Source organism: Xiphophorus maculatus, chromosome 3 (assembly GCF_002775205.1).
Source record: "Xiphophorus maculatus strain JP 163 A chromosome 3, X_maculatus-5.0-male, whole genome shotgun sequence".
Taxonomy (NCBI): Eukaryota; Metazoa; Chordata; class Actinopteri; order Cyprinodontiformes; family Poeciliidae; genus Xiphophorus; species Xiphophorus maculatus.
Window position 1 is genome coordinate 17,179,614 of NC_036445.1, and position 21,706 is coordinate 17,201,319.

General features: G+C 38.3%; 1 protein-coding gene across 2 annotated transcripts; it reads right to left on the bottom strand.

The window, feature by feature from the left end:
• Nucleotides 1-6: 6 nt before the first annotated feature.
• Nucleotides 7-17,926, bottom strand: abcb1 (ATP binding cassette subfamily B member 1). Of its 2 annotated transcripts, XM_023330902.1 has the most exons (29): nt 17,718-17,909; nt 17,541-17,629; nt 17,395-17,466; nt 16,162-16,252; nt 15,643-15,802; nt 14,564-14,615; nt 14,287-14,478; nt 13,987-14,158; nt 13,308-13,432; nt 12,842-13,013; nt 12,637-12,750; nt 11,355-11,465; nt 11,068-11,193; nt 10,243-10,446; nt 9,980-10,150; nt 9,708-9,869; nt 9,433-9,624; nt 9,168-9,314; nt 8,973-9,077; nt 8,344-8,421; nt 7,514-7,597; nt 7,221-7,424; nt 7,044-7,144; nt 6,821-6,961; nt 5,795-5,951; nt 5,493-5,690; nt 4,513-4,719; nt 2,511-2,657; nt 7-1,478 (listed from the first exon to the last, which is right to left on the bottom strand). In XM_023330902.1, exons 3-29 carry the CDS (start codon nt 17,457-17,459, stop codon nt 1,272-1,274), a joined length of 3,885 nt encoding a protein of 1,294 aa, XP_023186670.1. In that variant the 5' UTR covers nt 17,460-17,466; nt 17,541-17,629; nt 17,718-17,909; the 3' UTR covers nt 7-1,271. The 2 variants fall into 2 exon arrangements, with proteins under 2 accessions (XP_023186670.1, XP_014328020.1); XM_014472534.2 differs by lacking the exon at nt 17,541-17,629 and having other exon boundaries at nt 17,718-17,926.
• Nucleotides 17,927-21,706: the final 3,780 nt, after the last annotated feature.

Here is a 21,706-nt window from a genome sequence, read left to right on the forward strand (position 1 = left end):
TCAATGCTTGAATGCATAATTTTATTATCACTCATTTTTGGCTCATTTTCACAAATTACTAAAATATTAATAACCCAGATACATTTACCTCAGAATATCGACTCAGCACCAGAGGTCCCGGCATGTCTGATGCATTTAAATTACACTTTATTATGCACAAAAGTTTCAATATTGCATCAAGACAGTCCACCCTAAAATGAATTGGCATGTTTAGGCCTTACATAAAAGTATAAATCCAGTGCAATGTTTATTTTTATTACCATTACTCATATTTCAGCTCATATTTACCCATTCACATATTTTTTGTTGCTTGAACGATTTTTATTTATACATTTAAAGCACCCGATCTGTAATCCATTAAAATAACAGCAACTTAAGTGTACAAACATTGTCCATATGGTAGCAAAAGCTAGAGGTAACAATGTAAACCACTTTCTCCACAATTATTACATTTTTATCGCTTTATTACAACTATTTTCATCTCTTGTAACAAATATTTATTAACAAGCATTTTTTAAAAATCATTTATGTCTGGAGGTCATCTTAAGCCACAGAGAAATCCCAACTTTGGAACCAAAGCTGAACAGAGTGCATCAAACATGTCGGTAAAGAGGAGTGTGAGGAGATAGCTACTGCTTACACATGTGCCATTAAGTGCTATGTAATGTGCAGCTAAGGATCCGAACAGGAAAACATGGAGGCATGAAGCTTTAAAGCTAGAACAATAGATAGATTTGAAACAATAAAAACATAGCTGGTCATAACAAAAAGAATCAGAGCATCAATGATAAAGACCAATAAAGAACTGGTTTAAATCTGAATACATTTAAAGGAGAAAATATACATTGTAAGCTACAAGGAACATAATGAGACATGAGGTTTAATGAAGCAGTTCAGTTAATGAATATTTCTACAAACACCATTTAAATCAATCAGAAACATAAACTGATGTTTAAAAGCAGAAGAAATGTTATAGTTGAGCATTTTCCACAGTTTCCGTGAAAAAAAAAAGGCACAAATGCAATCCAGGTTTTTCCTACTTTCACAAAGCAATATATCTTTTCCTTTTTGTGTGAAAAACACCCATAAAGTGTCAACGGCAAATCAACAGCAGCAAAACTACTAACAGTGCAGCTCACAAGGCGCAGCCAGCTCTTTCAGTCGCCGTCGCTCCACTGAGGTCGCTCTGTGTAGACCAGTGTAAGTGCATCGATGTGAAGGCACGACGTGCTTCCTCCAGCATTAAAGCTCTCAAAGCTCCCAGCCTCCTCTCACTCAGTCCTGTGGCCCAGCTGTGTGGTGACCAGCATGTGGTAGACTCCCTTCTTTGCCAGCAGCTGCTGATGCGTCCCCTGCTCCACCACCACGCCTCCCTGGAAGACGGCGATGCGGTCGGCGTTCCGGATGGTGGAGAGACGGTGCGCCACGATGATGCATGTTCTGCCTTTGCTGGCCTGGTCCAGAGCGTCTTGCACCACCTGCAACGAAATGAAGGTACATCTGGCTCAGTGTTTTCAAGTTTTGGTGTGTCTTTTATGAACTGATGGAGGTAAGGTGATTTTATTTATATAGCACAATTTTAGCAGCAAGGCAATTCAAAGTGCTTTACATGAAGAAAATCTAAACAAAATAAACCAAAGGAAAGAAAAATAATCAAATATTAAAGTATATAAATTTCTGCCATTAACCTAGAGCTCTGTCTCCGTTTTTCTTTCCTATAAAAAGTACACCTGGCCCCTAGTTTCTGTGTTTTTTCTGTTTTCAAATCATCATTCTGGAAAAAAACAACAACCTATCATTTCAGATGAGTTCCTCCTTTTTAATCATACAAGTTGGTTTTGATAAATGGCCGGCTTATGCAGAAAAATGGTTCTCTCTTTGCTGATTGATCTGACAGCAGGCCACACAGCAGGTCAATTCAGATTTTATGCTAAAACTCAATTGTTTTTGCTTGCATGGTCGTACGTACTACTATTTTTAATTAAATGCATCCAGACTTCTTACGTAATTCCTGTTCGCTGTCACCAAGTCAACAACTCGGGGCAATCAATTGGATCTCGATCTCACAATATCATATAATACATCAATTTTTTCATTCAATAGATTTTGATGCAGTATTTCCCTATGGACTTTGAATGGGTCAGGAGTCCACTCCCGCTGTACTACTGCACATGTCGGCACAATGAAAATGAAGGTTAGTCTTATCTTAATATTAAGAAAAATAGTTTTTCCCCCCAGAGCCTATAATATTTACTGTATTTATTTGCAGTTCCTGCACTACTTCATTGTTCCTAAGCACAGCAGAGATCAATAACTTGTGTATTATTATTAAGGACACACTTTAATATTGTTATATGAGAAATGTGTCCCTTTGAAAGCCAAGAAAAAAAAATCTCTTTTCTAGCTAAACAATCACACTTTCTTGCATCTTCACTATTGATTTTTTTTGCCAAGCTGCTTGGAGATAATTTAGTAACCTGATATCCGGTGACAGAACAGAAAGGACAAACCTTCTCGCTCTCTGTGTCCAAAGCAGAGGTGGCCTCGTCCAGGAGCAGCACTTTCGGGTTGCGGAGGATGGCCCTGGCGATGGCCACTCGCTGCTTCTGACCGCCGGACAGCTGAGTCCCCTTATCGCCCGCCTGAGTGTTGTACTTCTGCTCAAGCAGACAGAAACAGAGCGAGCGGCACGTCAAGACGTTAATACAGACAAATTCGTGGAAGCAGCTTCCTGTAATCCAGTCTCATGTTCTCAGGAAATTTATGTTGTGGGAGTGAAAGGAAGTTTCCTTCCTGGAGCGTATTTTGTCCTAATTATTGAAAACAGCTTAGACTGAGTTTAAAGCCGAGTGAATAAAAAGTTGACAAAAGGCATCATCTGGTAAATTACAGCTTTAAATCTGGTGCTGACAGTTCTCCATTTGTAGATAATGGATCCTAAACCGTAAATTACTAATTATTTTGCAGTACAAAAACATAATCAGTGAGCGTGACTACTTTCAGGTTTATAGTCTTTAAAAGTTTGAACATCAGTGTAAGTCAAGAAGGGTTTTTATCCATTTCTTAAATGAAACACAGATTTTCAGATTAAGTTTCAGATTTAATCATCGAAAACCAGAAATCAGGTAATAATGAACACATATTTCCAAACCTGAGAAAATATGATCAAAACCACGTATTTATGTAATAAATCAGAACTTTAAAACCTCCTATATCATGACAGAGATTTTATCTGATGGACCGGAGACCTTTCAAACTTCATAAAGATACGTCCTTGATAAAAACTGCTAAAAATTATCTCAGATTTTTTGTTGCAGCTTTAAAACGTTTCCTAAATAAAAGTCCTTTAGAAAAAACTATCAGTCTATTGTTTCAGGTTGCATCATACTCTGTTCAGATAAACTTTCCTCCAGACCGCCTCAGTTGTTTCTGCCTTATCTGAAGCTGTAATTCTGTTTCACAATCATCACAGTTCATATCTCTGCCTGCGGATCATATATTAATATACAGTCAATAAATTAGAACGTGAGTTCAGACGAAACACGTTTGTCAAATTAAAAAGTTATCTTTAGAAAATAACAGTCGATAAGCAGGTATTGCAGAAATACATTTCTGTATTAAAAATTATTTTATGAGACTGCTGTAATATTCTAGTCAGATTTTTTAGCTGTAGGTGGAAAAGCATCACAATTAACAGAAATAAAGGATTGAAAATATCTGTCTGTGATTAATTAACCTGTATAATGCGTTTCACTTAGTTGAGCAACTAAAATAAATAAATAATATTCTAGCTTATATAATATGACTGTAAATTTTTTGCCACACTAAGACGATTAAAGGATAAAAAAAGGCGTCACGTCAAACCAATCCTTAATCCTCAAACTACTGATGATGTGTTGCAACTTTCAACAATGTTGGTGAGTGACTAGTAATTTGATGCATATGAATGTTTTTTGTTGTAAATTGCCTACATTATTCTCAAAACCAAAATAAAAATATAATCAGAAAAACACAGTAATATCTACTTTAATGTCTTCCTATATATTTACTGTAGTGAGTATATAAAACTTTGCTAAATCTGTCAAATAACCATGAAATCAGAGTAATCATCAGTTTGCTTAATGTGTATTTAATTCAGGATTATTATTCTTAAAGCCTGCTATTTTGTAACAATATGCCATTAAGAATATTTTTCTTAGTATATTAATGAAACCATTTTTAATATCTAAATTTTTAAAAAAGATTTATTTGCCATTATATATTTGGCAACATATATTTCTTGTTCTTTGACAGGAATAAAAACTAATGTATTTTAACATCTGTTGAAGGAGTGACACCACATATCAAGTGACTTGTGTTCATGTAGCGTCGGAGGAGCATCACATTTCTGATCGAGCCATTTTAACCTCTACCTGGACTGAGAGGAGACGGGCACAGGGATAAATCTAGGGAAGTCCTGATGTTGGTTGTTCTGCTGTGTTGATCTAAAATGAGCTGAATAAACACATTTACCTGAGGCAGTTCATTTATGAAGTTATGAATGTTGGCGGCTTTGGCAGCTGCCTCTATCTCCTCCATGGTCACTTTGCGGGTGTTGTCTCCGTAGGCGATGTTTTCCGCTAGCGTGCAGTCGAACAGCACCGGCTCCTGGGACACGATGCCGATCTGAGATCTGAGCCAGCGGATGTTCAGCTGTTTGACGTCGATTTTGTCCATCACCTGGAGAGCAGAGCAAAAACATAAAGATGCTTTAAGGTTGAATGTAGTGGAATAAAAGTCAAAAATACCCACGAGTAAATCTACTTAAGTGTACTCGAGTACAGTAACAAAGCACTTATATTTCATTACATCCCACTGTCTGAAAGCCATATATTGTTGAATTTTCCAATGCTTGTGATCTCAGATTGATTTCAGACTAATTTGTTTTGTATTAAGGGACATCATAGTTATTTTGTCAGCTTTACAAGACGGTTCTTCTATTTGGCGTAATCTGATCTTCTCAGCTTTCATCTATGATTTATTAAATTGTTAGTTGTGGTAAAAATGTATGTTATTAATGATTATCTTCTAGAAGATTATGTTACTAATGAGTCATTTTAAAATTTTATCTGTCAAGCTTTCAATGTTTACAGAAAACATTTTCTCTCTTGACTATAGAAAATGGTAATTACAGTTCCTAATAATTTACTAAAAAAGGGGTAAGGTTGTAACATTTCAAAAAAGCTTTCATACTGTTATATCTAATTTAATCTTCTTTTTTTTTTGGCTAAGAATAAAACAATAGCAGTTGGTGTTAACAGCAGCAGATAAAAGTAAATGCTCCCCATCTGAACTCCATAAATTGTTTTCTCTTGTTTTATAGATTAAGGTTCACCTGCTAAATTTACCCTATAATCTCTCAATGAGCCATAAACACAGAGTGCAGCTAAACATTAACCATCAACAGGATGAGCCGGCTGGTTGCAGGGCGGAGGTGTGTGTTCGGTCCTCACCACTCGGCCCTCTCTGGGGTCGTAGAACCTCTCCAGCAGCTGGATGGTGGTGCTCTTTCCACAGCCGCTGCTCCCCACCAGGGCCAGAGTTTCTCCCTTCTTCACGCTCAGATTCAGGCCTCGCAGGATTGGGATGTCAGGCCGCGACGGATAGTTAAACTTCACACTCTCAAAGCTCACGTTACCATCAAATGTGTCCTGGGGTCAGAGAGAGAGGAGGCGTTGCGTGACAATGGGTTTGCTTAGAGGCCTGACTGTACTGTGAGTGCGGTTCGGTGGGTGTGTGTGGCTTGGTGTCCTACCGGCTTGTCTCCCTGCTCAGACAGATTGTCGATCTCAGGCTCTTTGTTCAGCAGCATCAGCAGGTGGGAGGCGGACATTTTGGCCTTGGCGTAGTTCGGAGCGAAGGAGTTGGCCTCGCCGACGGCCATGGCTCCGAACAGAACCGCAGAAATTACGCTGAGGCAGGCCAGCGAAACACACATTAGAGTGGTAAACTGTTTACAAAGCCGTCACTGGGGTGTGTGTAACAGGGTTTTATCTTAACATTATCGATGTGAAGTTTGTCAAAATTTGTTTATTCATTGAATTAATTTTGTTTAGTCAACAAGGCAGTAGGTGGTTACCATAGCAACCCGTAACCGACAGCTCCTCCCCCTTTGTTTCTGCTGCTGTTTGTAACTGACTTAGGATCAGCTCTGTGTTTTCTTTGCAAGTATTATATTTTAGACAAATCTCATCATATACAGTGTTTCATGAGTAATTTTGCTATGTTTTGTATGCCTATAGCTATAGTCTGTTTTTTTTATTGTTTCTTTTGACATTAAAACAGAAAATTCTCATTATTCCGTGATTTCACTAAATGAACTAATCTTGATAACATTTAAAACAATTGAGTCATAATTAATCAACAAGTGAGAACTAAATCATATTGTTTTACACAGCGTTTGAATTCATCTGTAAATGTTTTCTGTCAAGTTTCCTAGAAAGGCCGCTTTGGTTTTTATAATCAAATGGTTTGCCTCAGAGACTCCAACATGAGAGGAGTTAATATTTATAGTTTTATGTGGTCGTACAGTTCAGTGAACTTCAGACTCTCTCTTTAGATAACAGGCACAATATGAATGGGGGCCATAAGTCTTTCCAGCAGTAAACTGCTCCCTTACTGTATGATCCCAACACGTGTTTGTATGTGCAGTGAATCACCACAAGGACAAGTGTAATGATTAACGCCATAAAAGAGCCCTCTAGTTTGTCTAGATATTCTCAATTGAGGAACATTTTTCTGATCCTAAGCTGACATGATGAGGAGATAGGACGTTACTCACAGGAATACTCCCTCCACATCCATCCTTCCTTTTATGATGAGCCAGGCTCCGAATCGAAAACAGGCTGCGTAGGCAAAGTAGATCATCGCCTGGGAGAAGGAGAAGGTGAAGCCGTGCACATGGGCCTTTTTCTGAGAGTTCCTGTGCAGAAATTACAGGAAGGTCAAGTTTCTGATGAGAAATGTTCAGCTTAAATTATATCTGATTAAATATCTGGACTTACTTATAAGGAACTACGAGATTTTCCTGATACAAAGACTCAAATTTTGGCTCTCTTGTGAGAGAGGCAACAGTACGGATGTTCTCTATAGCCTCTGTGGCTATCTGTGGATGGAGAGCATAAAAAACATTAGTGTCATCACAGAGTCTGCAGTAACTTTTACAGAAGGTCAATAACCACCTTTCCAGCCTTCTCCAGCTCCTTCTTGTCTTCGGCTGCATGTCCAGTGAGCATTTTCATCTGAACGGCTCCGGCCAGCGCAATGACGGGCACCACGGCCAAAATCAGCAGCGTTAGCTCCCAGCCGTACACAAACGCCAGGATCACACCGGTGCCGAGGTTGGCGATGTTCTGGGCGAAGGTCGCCAGGCGCACTCCTGACGCCTGAGGAATTAGAAACAGTAAGGAAAGAACATCGGGGATGTTAGCTGTGGATCACAGATACAAACGAGCTTGAGGAAGCTGCGACTCACCCCCTGTACTTGAGCTGCGTCTGTAGCCAGTCTGGTGGTGAGCGCCCCGGTACTGTTTTTGGGGCTGTCAAACCACCCGAGATCCTGCAGCACAACAATGATAAGACTATAATAAGACCTGTCACAACAACAACTTTGGCGGGAGAATAAATTATTCCAGTAGTTATTTTAATAAACGATAATATTGATGTTTGGGGACCATCTAAGTAATATCATGTAATGGCAAAATAATGCAAGAAAACATTATCAAAGATGAACAAACTTTAAATTCAAATGAACATTGAACAGTGAATATCCAAAATAAATAAACAAAACAGAAACAAATGAGATGAAATATGAATAAAATTGTCCGTCAAAAAAAAAAAAAAACTGCTAGTTGAGACCAAAGTACCAGAATGAAGCCTTTTGACATCCAGTTTTTAGTAGAAAGACAAAAAAACCCAATAAATTATACAGCTCATTAATCACCAATTTATTGCAACAGGCCTATCTATCTATCTATCTAGATATTGTATAAAAATGTTTTTTTAATCCTGAAAAATGCAGAAAAATTTAATGAAATCTTGCTTAATGTTTCACTTGTAGTACAGGTTAAAATAGGTAACAGCAATAGGTTTCAATAATAAAAATAGGATGCTATGGCACAAAAACCTCTATACAGATGGTCTATAGTTTGGAAATATACATGCTTAATAATTCACAAATAAAAAAAGACTTGCAAGCCCACCATTACTACTATTCTAGATTCACAAGACTGACTGATTTAGCTCAAATTTACAGACGAATTACATGGCAACAAGATTAATGTTTCATTCAGCTTGTGCACACACCTGTCTCATCATGGACTTGAAGGCACCAAGCCTCAGCTTCAGGGTGAGAATTTCTCCAGATTTTCCAAAACAGAATCCCTGGAAAGAAAACGCGATCAGATGTCAGAGTCGTGCCAGATGCATTAATTATTCATCAGTTGCTCTGCAATCTTTATTTAGTGTTGGAAGGTGCAACGCTGTAACATGAAACTGTGCGACATCCTGATCGGGGTTAGGGTGACATTTGTGTTGCAAGTCGTGGGTTTTGTTTACAGAGTGGATAGAGTGGCTGACTGAATCTCTGTGTTACACATGTTAATGGAGTCGTTCACATGTACAATCATACAGCACAGCAACTGGTTTGGTTGTTTCTTTTTTTACTGAAGCATCTTTTAGCTTTGATATTGAAACAAGTGGAATGTTTTGATCTTAAAGGATTTAATTTGTTTGGATTTCCGTTATAGTTTCTGTACAGCGATTTATTTTATATGCTCTTTTCTTGCTCCTCGTATTCAAATTTGAATTGCGAGGAACAATTGTTCATATTAATACAGCGTTATTACTGGCTCTAAAGTAAACAAAGAGGATTAAACCAGCCTACCATTGTGCTTGTGTCCAGTGAGAACAAAAGCCAATGAGTGTGTGACTACCTGTAGAAACATGGTGAAAAAGCAAACAACTCCGATAGCGACAAACATCAGTGAGAAGAAGTTTGATCTTTCTCTGACAACTTTTAAATCTGGCTCTGCAAACACCTAGGAGGAAATCAAAACAGTCAATTCACTACAAAGTTTCCAGACGATATATAAAAATAAAAACTTACTGTAGCACTGGCAGCGACTTACAGTGATAATCTTGGAGAAGAGGACGGCAAACAGAGGCTGTATGGCTCCGTTTATTGTGGCACAAATCAGTCCCACCAGAATATAAGGCCACTCAGAAGCATTGAGGCGCAGAACCCTAAAGAACGACACCATGGGGACGGCCTCCTCCTGCAGAAGAAAATGTGAAAGTTTGAGGTTTGATGTCTGGTAGATAACAAGAATCAGAGCTGAAGTTTGTTAATCGAATGTCTTATTCTTCCTCTGCAGAAATGTAAACAAGGCTCACTTCTTCTGCTTTGTCCTCATTGTTCTTTCCCTTTTCTTTTTCTCCTTTCTCTCCAGCTGAAGCAGCGAACGAGGATCCTCTTGTAGACTTCCTCCTCAGCAGCGTAGACTCTCTCATGGGGTCTTTCACGGGACTTTTCTCACCTGGGGACAGCTCGCCTTCATCCTCATCATCCTCAGCTTTCTGAAAGGTCTGCAAAGAGGACAAAGAAAAACCACAATGAACTTAATTTACCAGAGAGCATTTGGAGAAACCGGAAGGTGTTTTCCTATTACCTGCATGGTGACCAGCGTGTGGTAGACTCCGTGTTTCGCCATCAGGTCGCTGTGAGTGCCCAACTCTGCAACTTTACCCTGCTGGAAGCCTGCAATCACGTCGGCATTTCTGATTGTTGAGAGGCGGTGAGCCACAGTTAGTGTCGTACGACCCAGTCGCACCTGTGCACCCAAAGAGATTGAAAAACAAATGTAAAAATAAGGTCCTCAAATCAAAGATCGGAGGTCCTCTCAGCAGTCATTTTGATGATTGCACATTGCAGAAGCTGTACCTTATCCAGTGCAGCTTGAACAATGGTCTCGCTCTCAGCGTCCAGCGCAGACGTGGCTTCGTCCAGCAGAAGGATTTTGGGGTTGCGGACCAAAGCTCGAGCAATCGCAATCCTCTGCTTCTGTCCTCCGCTCATCTGAGTCCCTCGGTCACCGACCAGGGTCTCAAACTTCTGCTCAAAAACATAAAATCTCCACATTAGCAAAAATATGTGCAGAGTAAATTAGTAATGTTGCTGAAATGGTAGCAAAACTCAGAGTTTACATCAGGAAGGTTCATGATGAAGTCGTAAGCGTTGGCTTCCTTGGCAGCTTGTTCGATCTCCATCTGCGTCACGTCAGGCCGCCCGTAGCGGATGTTCTCGGCGATGGTGGTGGCGAACAGGATGGGCTCCTGGCTCACCACGCCGATCATTCCCCTCAGGTAGCTCACGTTAAGAGAGCGGATGTCGTGACCATCGATAGATACCTGCAACAATCAAAAACAGAAGATTCTCACCCACAGTTATGAGTTCGATCTACTCACTGACTACATTTTGTTGAGTAGTATTATTCTTTTGAACCATTACTAGAAAAAGGGTTTTAATTAACTATGTACCAACAAACAACCACAGTACTGATGTTAAAGTGAAAATTCTGGTACAAACTTCCTTGTCCTAGTTTTATTTTCTATCTGCTGAGCATACAAACTGCATTACAGGAACATTTATGGAAAGACCACTGTTTAAAATTACATGTCGCCTGCTGTAGCCATGGTTACCAAAAATATGTATTATAAAAAAAGTCTCATAGAACATCCTGCACATATTAAAAATATCATGTGAATTTTACAGAAAACAACAATATGGCTGAATCATTTTAGAAGGGGTAGGAATAAAAATCAAAGCCATTAGATTTTGCTTTACCCTTATAGATTTTTACTGACGCATATCAGCAAAAATGCAACTCCAAAAAAATGTGGTAAATGGCTCCCAAATATTACAGTCTTCCTCTAAATTTGGACTATTTTTAAACTAACTTTACTTCCAAAGGATTTTACGTGGAACTTAATTTACCATCACCTGACAAAATTTTTAGAAACATGACTTACAAATCCTTCCTGAGGATCGTAGAACCTCTGCAGCAGCTGGATCGTCGTGCTTTTACCACATCCACTGCTGCCCACCAGCGCTATGGTCTGTCCACTGCTCACACTTAAACACATTTCATCTAATATCTGGAGAAGACACCAATGTTAGGTGTGTGATACAGTTTGAAATTACAGTGTTTTTATTTGTTTTACCAGGAAGAAAAAAAACAAAAACGTATCGAGATTAAAAATCTAATTTACAAGCGTGTCTTGGGCTTTTAAATTATTGTCAAAGGTTAGGAACTGACCTTGACATCAGGCCTGGACGGGTAGCTGAAGTGGATATCTTTGAACTCTATGTTTCCTTTGATGAAGTCCGGCTTAAAGCCCGTCTGTGAATAGCTGTCGATGGTTGGGTTCTGTGGAGAAAACAGCGTGTAAAGGTTTGTAGTTTGTCCAAACCGGGATAAAAAAAATATTCCTATAATAACCTCAAACAAACAATAGGAGGAAGGCTGTTTGCCTTCCAGGTTAGGGGGAGCATGTTTAACTCGACCAAATGTTTATTTCCACAGTTCTTTGTGTTTTGACTTCTTTTCTTGATGCAGTAAGACTCAAACACATGCAAAGATTATTCTCTGCCCTGCTTTGCAGCTGATGAATGTTCAGCCTCAGCCTCAACCCCTGTTCTTCCAAAGCTCGAGACATTTAGCTTTTTTGTTTCATGCTTTCAAAATGTCCAACATAAATCTCAATACACTTTTTTTCACTTATTTCTAGCTCAGTTCCTGAGCTAGAAAGAATTCTCAAAATCTTTTCAAAAGAATTTGAGAACTTAAAAAAATAAAGCTGGTTAAAACTTTTTTTTTTTTATAGTGCTGAATGTGTTGGTAAACTGCAAATGTTTTATTGGAGGCTCACCTTTGTGATTACATAGTAAAACTTATCTATAAGTCACCTTTGTACCTTACAATAAAATGGACAAGGAATATTTTTCAGGTCCCTCTTGAAAATGAGATCTAGATCTCAACGGGGTTTACCTGATTAAATAAAGGAATAATTTAGAAAAAAAAAAAAAAATATATATATATATATATATAAAAACAACATAATATTTCAGACTTGTATCAACATGCAAACACTTACTGGTCAGTGATTTGGAGCATGAATGCATCACACACAGCAAGATCACAAATAACTATCTAAACAAGCTGCTTATTTTACATAAACATGTATTAAAACATTTTTTATTCAAATATTAAGGTTAAAATACATACTACTAATATAACAAATAAAAAAGGTGGGTTAATATTCACAGTGTGGATGTGAATTTATTGAGTTCAGGTACAATAAACTGAGCCACAGCTGTGCTGCTTCAGCTGAATGACCTGCAGTTCCTCCTCTGAAGCAGCAGGCGATCCAATTAGAGAAAAATCCTTCACATCATTACAGTTCGGCCTGTCGGCTGCTTCAAAGCCGCTCCACAGAGTGCCAAAGTCCAGCAGAGCACATTCAGTGATAAAATCTGACAACTCTCCCGCAGGAGAAAAATAAAAGTGTGCTTTGGGTCATATCCGTTTCGTTACTCACATGATCGATGATGCTGTACACCTTGTAGGCGGCTCCGCGGGCGCTAGCAAACGTCTGGATGTTGGGAGAAGTCTGCCCCATTGCAAACACTCCAATAATCACAACAAAGAACACCTAATAAAAGGTAATGTTGATACTGGCTTTAGCAAAAGCGTCTTTAGTCCATAAAGGAGCAAATTAAATGATCCAAAGTGTGTTTACATACAGTGAGCACAGATCCAATGGTGTACTCATCATTCAGGATGAGGGTACTGCCGTACCAAAAGGCCAGAGCGTAAGACAGGTAGATCATCAGAAAGGTGAATCCCATGGCGATGTTAGCAGAGATCGCCTTCCTTATCCCCATCGACTTAGCATCCTCCAAGTTCTTGTGATATCTAGGATACGGCAGACATGCCCAGAGCCGGGCATGGAAAGGAACAAAAATGCACAAGTGAAATCAGATTGCAATGAAACAGGAGCACAACAAATGCAGCATTAGTGTCTGCACAAAAGGGTTTTATCCAGTTACAGCTTTTCCCTGCTGACTCTATAATCATTTACTACACAACATTCATACACAGATGTTTTACTTTGTTCAACAACAAAAAAATACTCCAGTTCCTCCCCAAAAACATGCTTTTAGATGAAACTGCAGCTGATGTTTAGCTTCAACACACACGCAGACACACCTCTCGATCTCCTTCTTTTGTCCGCTGAAGGCATACACTGTCCTGATGGCGGAGAGCACTTCCTCCGCCACAGCGCCGGCTTTGGCATATGCACTCTGCTCTTTGGTTGTGAAGTTCGCCAGCAGCTGTTCAAGCAGGGAAAGAAGCGAGATGAGAAGAAAATCAGAAACTAATGCAGAATTTTTTTTTAGATTCATGTAGAACAGCATTTCACAACCTTATGTTTAAACTAACAAAAAAGCATCACTTATTTAACTGAGGAACTAGAAGTTGTGAATCAGAGGCTAGCGTCAGTATTGCATTTTCCACCTGAAATAGTTATAACCTGACGTTAGAGCAGCCTTACACAAGTTTATGTCTTCAATTGTTGTTTGTGTATTTAAGTCTAAACAGGGAAAGGACAGGAAACACCCAGTCCAAAATGAATTATTTTACATCATTTCAGGGCTATTATATCATATACTTTTCTTTTGATGACCAAGCAACCAAATATATTATTTTAACTTTTAATTCATGTTTACTAGCTAAGGGAAAACAGAATGTGACGCTTTTGCTGTGAGATTTTTTCTAAATTTGCAATATAAATAAACCTGTCAATAGAAAAAAATGGGAACACTGTTTCCCAAATAAAATGACCAAAGAAGTAAAATCCCTAGTTAGAGAGCTTACATTACCGTACCTTACTGAAAAGTGCAGCTGAGATGCCCAGAGCCGGACTCACAGCCAGGATGACGAGGGTGAGTTTCCAGCCTTTGGTGAAACCGATGATGAAGGCTGCGATGAAGCTGCTGAAACTTTGAATCAACATCCCCACCTTGTCACCAATGCCCTCTTGGATTTTGTAGACGTCACTGCAAATGAGAACAGAACCACCGAGTTCACCAACAACCGCCAGAGTAATGCAACATTCCCACTTCACAGACCTCTACACTGCATGGGATGGGCATGAAGCTGTGTGTGTGATTTCTCTGCTACCCACTCTGTGAGGCGCGTGTTGAGCTCTCCCGTCTCGTTGACATCGAACCAGCCGATGTCCTGCTGCATGATTCTGTGGAAAAACAGCTTGCGGATGAGCTTCACCTGCCGTCCGGCCGCCAGCGTCCAGAGGGACACCTGCAGGTAGGCGGCAATCAGCACGACGGCTCCCAAGATAGAGTAGTAGATGGCAAAGCTGGGAGAGCGGACACACAAAGCCTGACTTAGAACTGGATTTGGACACAATTCCTTGCAGTCGAGTTGGTTATATAAAATCTTACGTCGTCATTTCCTTCTCTAAATCGCTGAACATGCTTGGTGGGAATGAGGCATCTGAAAACAGAGATTGTACATGATTAGCATTGCCTCTGTAATGTTCTCAATTGGCTAAAAGAAAATCTATAAATAAAAAAGTAGAGATTTAAACAAATTTCACAAAATAAAAAGTTTTTTTTTAAGTATACAGAAGAATAAAGAAAGCTAAATCTGCTTTGTTCATGTTTTGGCTGATGATATTTGTTGTGGCGACTTACTGCTATTAGCAACAGAAGTCAAAACTAATGAATTTCTCTTCATTTTATTAGTTAAACCTCAAAAAGGAACATTTTTCCTGATTTGTACTTTACAGAAATATGACCCATTAAAAAGGTTAAGAACAGGATTTGTCACTTGCACCTCCCCTCTGGTCTTAACAGAGATGGTAGAGCGCAGAAATCAGCAACAATGTAATCCAAAGAACCATTTTTTGCTCAGTGCAATTAGGAATTTAACAGCGAATGTAAAACAGATAGGAAATTAAAATTGAGAAAAACAGTAGGTTGAATTCCTTGGTCAAACTTGTAAAAATAAACAACAACAACAAACCTATCAAATGGTTCAGAAAGTGCAATTAGAAATTCCAAATATAATGTGAAATAAATAAAGCAAAGTATAGAATTAGACTGAATAGAGCTGTCCTTTATGGACCACATTTTCATAGATATATATCTAAAGTTATTTTTCAAAAAAGATATTGGTCTCTGCCATGAATAGGCCTGTTACAATAAGTTTTACTGAGAGATAAATTGTCCCGGAAGTTATCACGATAATCGATAATATTGTTGCTTTGAGACCATTTTCAAATATTATCATGGCAGCAGTATAGTAAGGCAATAACAACAAATAAAATGAATTGCTGAGTTTCTGTAAACAAAATTGTCCTTAAAAGAAGTGGCTAATTGTGCCCAATGAGTCAGACTGAAGATTTTTGTCACATTTGCGATAAATCATGTCAATGAAAATGAGCAAGTTTGTTTTAATCTATTGTGCGATTAATTGATTTATTCCTTATTGCGACAGGCCTAACCATGAACACACTCACTGGAGTAGTTTGCGGTGATGTTGGGTATGGCGCTGTTAACAAGACTGTCCGTCATGTCTCCGAAGACGATGCACATGAGAGGGAGAACGACCCCATTGGCCACGGCCATCACAGTCCCAATGAAGATCATCAGGATGTCCCATCTGTCTGCAAACCTGAACTGCACAAGAAACAGAGACATCAGAGGTCCTGCGGGGGGGGCGTTATCCGAAAACAGCAGGAGACCGGCGGAGTGAAGCTGAACAACAGGAGGATGTAATGCACTCCCATCCGATCTCCAGCTTCCCCTCGAACTGTACTTTTCACACACTGTCCTGTTATGCTTGTAAGAGCACACCTCATGCAGCCTCGGCTTTAACACGAGTTTTTATGTCTTTCATTTCACTCTACTCTCAGAAACTGGATTTTTACTGCTTTCCATTCACACACACACTTTTTAATCGACAGGAAATAAAAACTGAATAACCGTTTTACAGATGAAGACACTTTTCCTCACAGGAGGGGATCAGAGGCGCTTACCACAGAGAGTGGGCCGACCATGGGCTCCTTCGGCTCCTTTTCCTTCTTCTTTTTCTTTTTACTTTTCTTTTCATCATTCTCTTCTTTCTCACTGCAACAGTTCAGCACAAAAGATGTTCTCTAACAAATCGGCTTTTTATAAAATCCTGCTTTATTCCTGAAGCATCAAAAATCTGATTTCGCCCTGAAGAAGGTGGACAATAATTTGTTATGGAAAATTATAATTTAACATAAGTCCAAGTTTCTAAGCTGTTTATCTGCGTGATCGATTAAATATTTCAAAATCCTTCAGCTTGAACAAAGTGTTCTGGAAAACGGATACAAGTTAATTTTTAGAAAATTGTAAAAGGCTTAATATTAGATTCTGCTTTATTTTACATTTTTATCAATATCACTGTCACTTTAAAAGTACAGATGACTTTCAACCATCAAGAAAATATCCTAAAAACATTGTTACACTACATTTTTAATGACATGTGACAAAACCATGAGTGTGAGTGCAGAGGTTGACTTGAATGTGCGTATGTACACAGAAGAAGAGCATATTATATTGTTAATTTCTATCCAGATTATTCTCTATTTGGATTCTATGTATTAATTATTCATTGAATCAAACAGATTATTGTGTATTTCTTCGCTCTGGTTAAGGGAAAAATAATATGACGGGTAAACTTTTCTCTTATTTGTTTCCATTCCTAACACAGCTCCATGTTTTATATTAAAATACCAACATTTTTTCTTTCTGAACTTGGTGGATATAAGTTCTCTTATTTTGTACATTGCTCACAGAATAATCTGAGTATTACATTATAGCTTAATGCGTGTCTGCATAGTTTACAGTTCTTATAAAAACTGTAACTGATCTAGTCCTCAGCTGGACTTTGTACCTGGTAGAATTAGTGACTCTGACTTCTTCTAATTTACGCATTTTGATGTTAATGTAAAACTTTCTGCGAATTGCTTAAATGCCTTCTTGGACAGGTCTTCATTGAAAAAAAAAAAAAAGTTAACCTCCAGGATAAGGATTAAATAAAATATTACTTTAAATATAAGCATCCTAATCTTTGCTGTAATCAATCCTCTTTTCTCCAGTATATCTTTAAAAACGTGAGTTGTATCAGTAGTTAAGCAAACAGGGAAAAAACTGCTCATGTAAAACACAAGAAACAAAATAAATCTTAGAGTTATAGGTAGAAAGGTAAAAAGAATTAAATAGAAACATGTTTTTATTACCCCAGACTTCCATTTTGAAAATGTTTGACTTCGGACTTCATTTCCATCTCGCTTTCCTTCCCCATGTTTGTCCTGTCAGAGGAAGAGGAGCCTGTCAGTTTTTCCAAACGTAAACACCAACCTCATCACGTTTGGTATAAACTAACCTAAAAAAAGAAATTTTAAGTGGTGCGGTTCAGCTTGTGTTTATACACAAACACAAGCTGTTTATATGAAAGTACATCGCAGGCATTTCCTTTAAAACAGAAGAGAAATCGCGTTTTATCCCACAATTCACAGCATGGAGCGGTCTCTAAATTTAAGGTGGACAGGAGCAGACCTACCGTGTTCCAGCCGCCTTCCTTCCTCTCTCAGAGCCTTCTGGCTATTTCAATACGAGATGATCACAGTAAATGACGTCCCTCCTCTTCTTCCTGCGCTTCCTCCTTCTGGTCCCTCCTCACATGGCCAAGCAGCTTCTACAAATGAAACCGGTCCCGTCTCTAAATGTTTGCCTCCCTCTCAGCTTTGGCTCAGGCGGGTTTTGGGCTCCTATCAGTCGGACAGCCTCGGAGCTTTATTGATTTATTGCTTAATTATTGATTTGCTCTGTCAACAGCGGCTAGGGGCGTGGATCCAAGCTGCACTTGTCCCAGCTTTGGCTTTTTTAAAGAACACCTTAATAGTTTTGATAATTAATTAACCTTAATGTAAACGTCTCTCCTCATACTCCTTAAGGGTGCTGCTATATACTGGTGTGAAATCCACATGGAAATACATCTAAATCGATTTTAAATATAATAATTTCACAAAAATGGCACTTTTAAGTTTTACTAATCAAGCATGGTGATAATACAAAAAAAGCCATATACTTAAAGTGTACAAAGTAAAAGTTGTTCCACTTTATAGTACACTTCAAATTGTGATTTTCTGCTATTTAAGTACAATTAAAATACATTAGTAGAAAATTATTTGTCACAAAATAACCTGTTTTAAGTCAAAACAAACAAACTTTAAGTATACTGATGATACTTATATTTATTTTTCACATTTAAGTTTCCCTTTATTACAAAAAACTGACTTTTTATTTGCTTAGTTAAAATTATTGTATGGTTTTTTTTTTGCTTCCTGTTGAGCAGGAAACAAAAAGTCCTGCTCAAAGGTATTTTATCTGATTTAGCATCATGCATTACCTTTGTGCAGTATTTTATTACCTGTTTTACAGTGTTTTGTAAGATAATATAAAATGGATCCCTATATCCTATTTTAAAATTGCAACCAAATCATTTCTTCAATTATTGTCTCCACTGGTTTATGACACTAAAATTACCCATAACTGTAATGTCGTCATAGTGGAGGACAAAAGTCAAGCCTCAATTATCAAAAGCATCTCAGCTTCACAGAAAGTAAGATCCTCTTACTCTTAAAAGGTTGTAACTTCATCGCTCCTTAAACTCTGACTCTGTGTGAGTCACAGATAAGGAGAGCCATAAAGCAAAAACACTTTACCTTATATAGCACTGATGAGCAGTTTTATATGCAGTAATTAGGCAAAAGTGGGGGACAAAATGATGTATTTTATGGCGTAAACTACATTTGAATTGCACTCTTCTTCTGCAGTGTGACACAAAGGTCGCCATGTTCACAACGGGGTCACGATTTCGCCTTTTACCTTTGTTTCCTGTCACGACCTCATGAGAAACTTCCGTGGTGTGGTTTTGTTAGCGCCTTGATTCGAGCGCGTGGCCCAGCTCTAAAAACGTCAAACGGTTCTGAAACTAAACCCACATACAGAATCTTTACTACAACATGTGAATACAAAATGATGATGGAATGGTTTTATTTCCCTTTTTTTTAATGAGTCGTGACAAAAGTTCACTTTGGTGAGAACTCAAACAACTCAGAGTTTTAGTATAATTATTTTGTTCTCTCAGACATCATCCTGAACACATTCCTCCCTCTGTTACCGAAGTTCATGTCTCACCTGCTCCACTTGCCACCGATCACCTCCCCAGCTTTTAAAAGCCAGTTAGTTTTGTTTATTTCTCATCTGTGTTTCTATTTTTGATTAATTTCTTATTTATTTGTGCTCAGTTTTGTTTTGTTGTTGTTTGTCTTTGCCTCCACTTGATTTACTCTGTATCAGTCTTTCCTCAATTGCTCATTTGTGTTTAGATCTGTCTTTTGTTAAATCTTGTGTATTTATTTCATTCCTCATTTCTGTTTACTGTTAGAGTTTGTGTTAATCTTCCTCTGCTCTTCTTGTGCCATCACTCTTTCTCTCTCTCAGCCTGCCTGTTTCGTCTCCACTCTTAGCTGCATCCTGTTGCTAATCAGCCACTGGTTCTCTGTTATCAAGCTCCTCAGTAATAAAGATCATCATTCTTTGTCGCTCACTGCTGATTTCTTTTGCTTCCTCGGTTCCCTGTCTTGTTACTCCTTCCATGTCTTTTGTTCCTTGTCTGTTCCTTGCTGGGATTCCTTAGTTATTTTAAGTTCCTTTTTTATTATTTTCATTAAGCACTTCATCACCTAGTTGCTACCTCAACCTGGTTTGAATATTGGGTCCAATAATCACCGAAAACATGACAATATTTCAGACGTTTCACACAACAGCTTTTGGCCCATTCCTGAAATTGAAGCATCTGGTGATGTTAGCAAGGTCAATAGTTGCACTAGATTTAAAAATACCTCTGGAACAAAACCAGTCAAATGTCAACCACATCTGATGTTTAATTACAAAATAAAAGCACGGCAACTTAGGGAGGAAAAAATAAAAACGTCTTATTTTAATAGACTTTTATTTTGAAATTAAACATCAGATGTGGATGACATTTGCTGGTTGTGTTCTAGAGGTGTCCCTATGCCACCCGGAAGTGACAGAAGTTACTGGAAACAGAGAGTTTTTCAGCATTGTGTATGCCAAATTTGGTAAAACAAAAATTCTAAACGTGTTATTTTAATAGGCTTTTATTTTGAAATTAAACATGCGATCGGGTTGACTTTTGACCGGTTTTGTTCTAGAGGTGTCCTTCTGCCACCCAGAAGTGACAGACGTCGCTGGAAACAAAGAGTTTTTCAGCATCGCTTAATGTACCCAATTATTTCCGACACATTATTTCTTTTTGCAGCTGCATAAACACAAAGTCTAAACTTGAAGCCGCTGGAAATCTACTTCAGTAGATCAAACATGAACGGGATGTGAGCTTTTACTCTGAAAGGAGCTCGTAAATTAGGTTGCCTAAGCAGGTCTTGTGTCGTGGCGCAGGTGAAAATCAAGTGCGGTGTGGATTTACTGTCATTTTGGAAGAGGCGGCCAGTTTTACCGCAGTACAACACTAACATCACGTTGTTGTTGAGCTCATATGTCTATTTATTCAATGATGTAGCAGCAAAACGGGGTTTTAAATTGAACATTTTGTCCACATATAGTTTTCAATAAATTAATCAGTTAAACATTTTAATCGAGTCCCAGCTCTAATCTGTTTAAAATAAAATCATGCCTGCTCCTTGTAAGTTATTGTTAGTGAACAACATGTGCCATTTTATGACACGTGATCACTACTTTGCTAGAGACAAAATGAATATATCCGAACCTTTAGCGTGTTTCTAATCCCAGTGGGCTACTGCATCCGGGCCAGTAAAATATCCAGACTTTGTAGTGGCTGTCATATTTTCCGCCCGCCTTCCGGTGTTCGTGCTTTAAATACCTGAGTTATTTTTACACTCTTACAGTGGAGTTAAATTGGAAACTTAAACTTAATATGTGGCTCCAATGTAACTTTGCTGTGTGCACAAATATTTAAATTGCTTTATTATTAATACATCTTTGTGAATATTCCATGTTGTTTCAACAACAATTTGGCAAATTATCTGATCTGAAAGATCAGATAATTTTTTTTTTTTTACTATATAATCAAAAATAAAGAAAATATGTAACTAAAAATAACCTCTTTGTGTAAAAAAAAGACGAAGAAAAGTGAAATGTTGACACTGGACACAATGTCACAGAAGACCCATTAGGGGGCGCCACGCATATGTACAATGCTTTATTGTGCTTATTTGTAAATTCAGCTTCTCACAAGACAGTATGTGAATGAAATAAATAATTCAGAGGGACATTAAAAAATTAACCCTACCGTCAAAAACTGAAAATATAAAGTCATTTGGAACATAGGTTTGAAAATTTGCCAGATTTATATTCCAACAGATTAAGTATTGTAATTTAGGCTGAAAACTCCCAGGACAAAATATATAAACCAACACAATATACAACACAGCAGCTAAACTCTCACAACTACCAGTATAGTAGGGGACAGATCTTAAAGCTGCT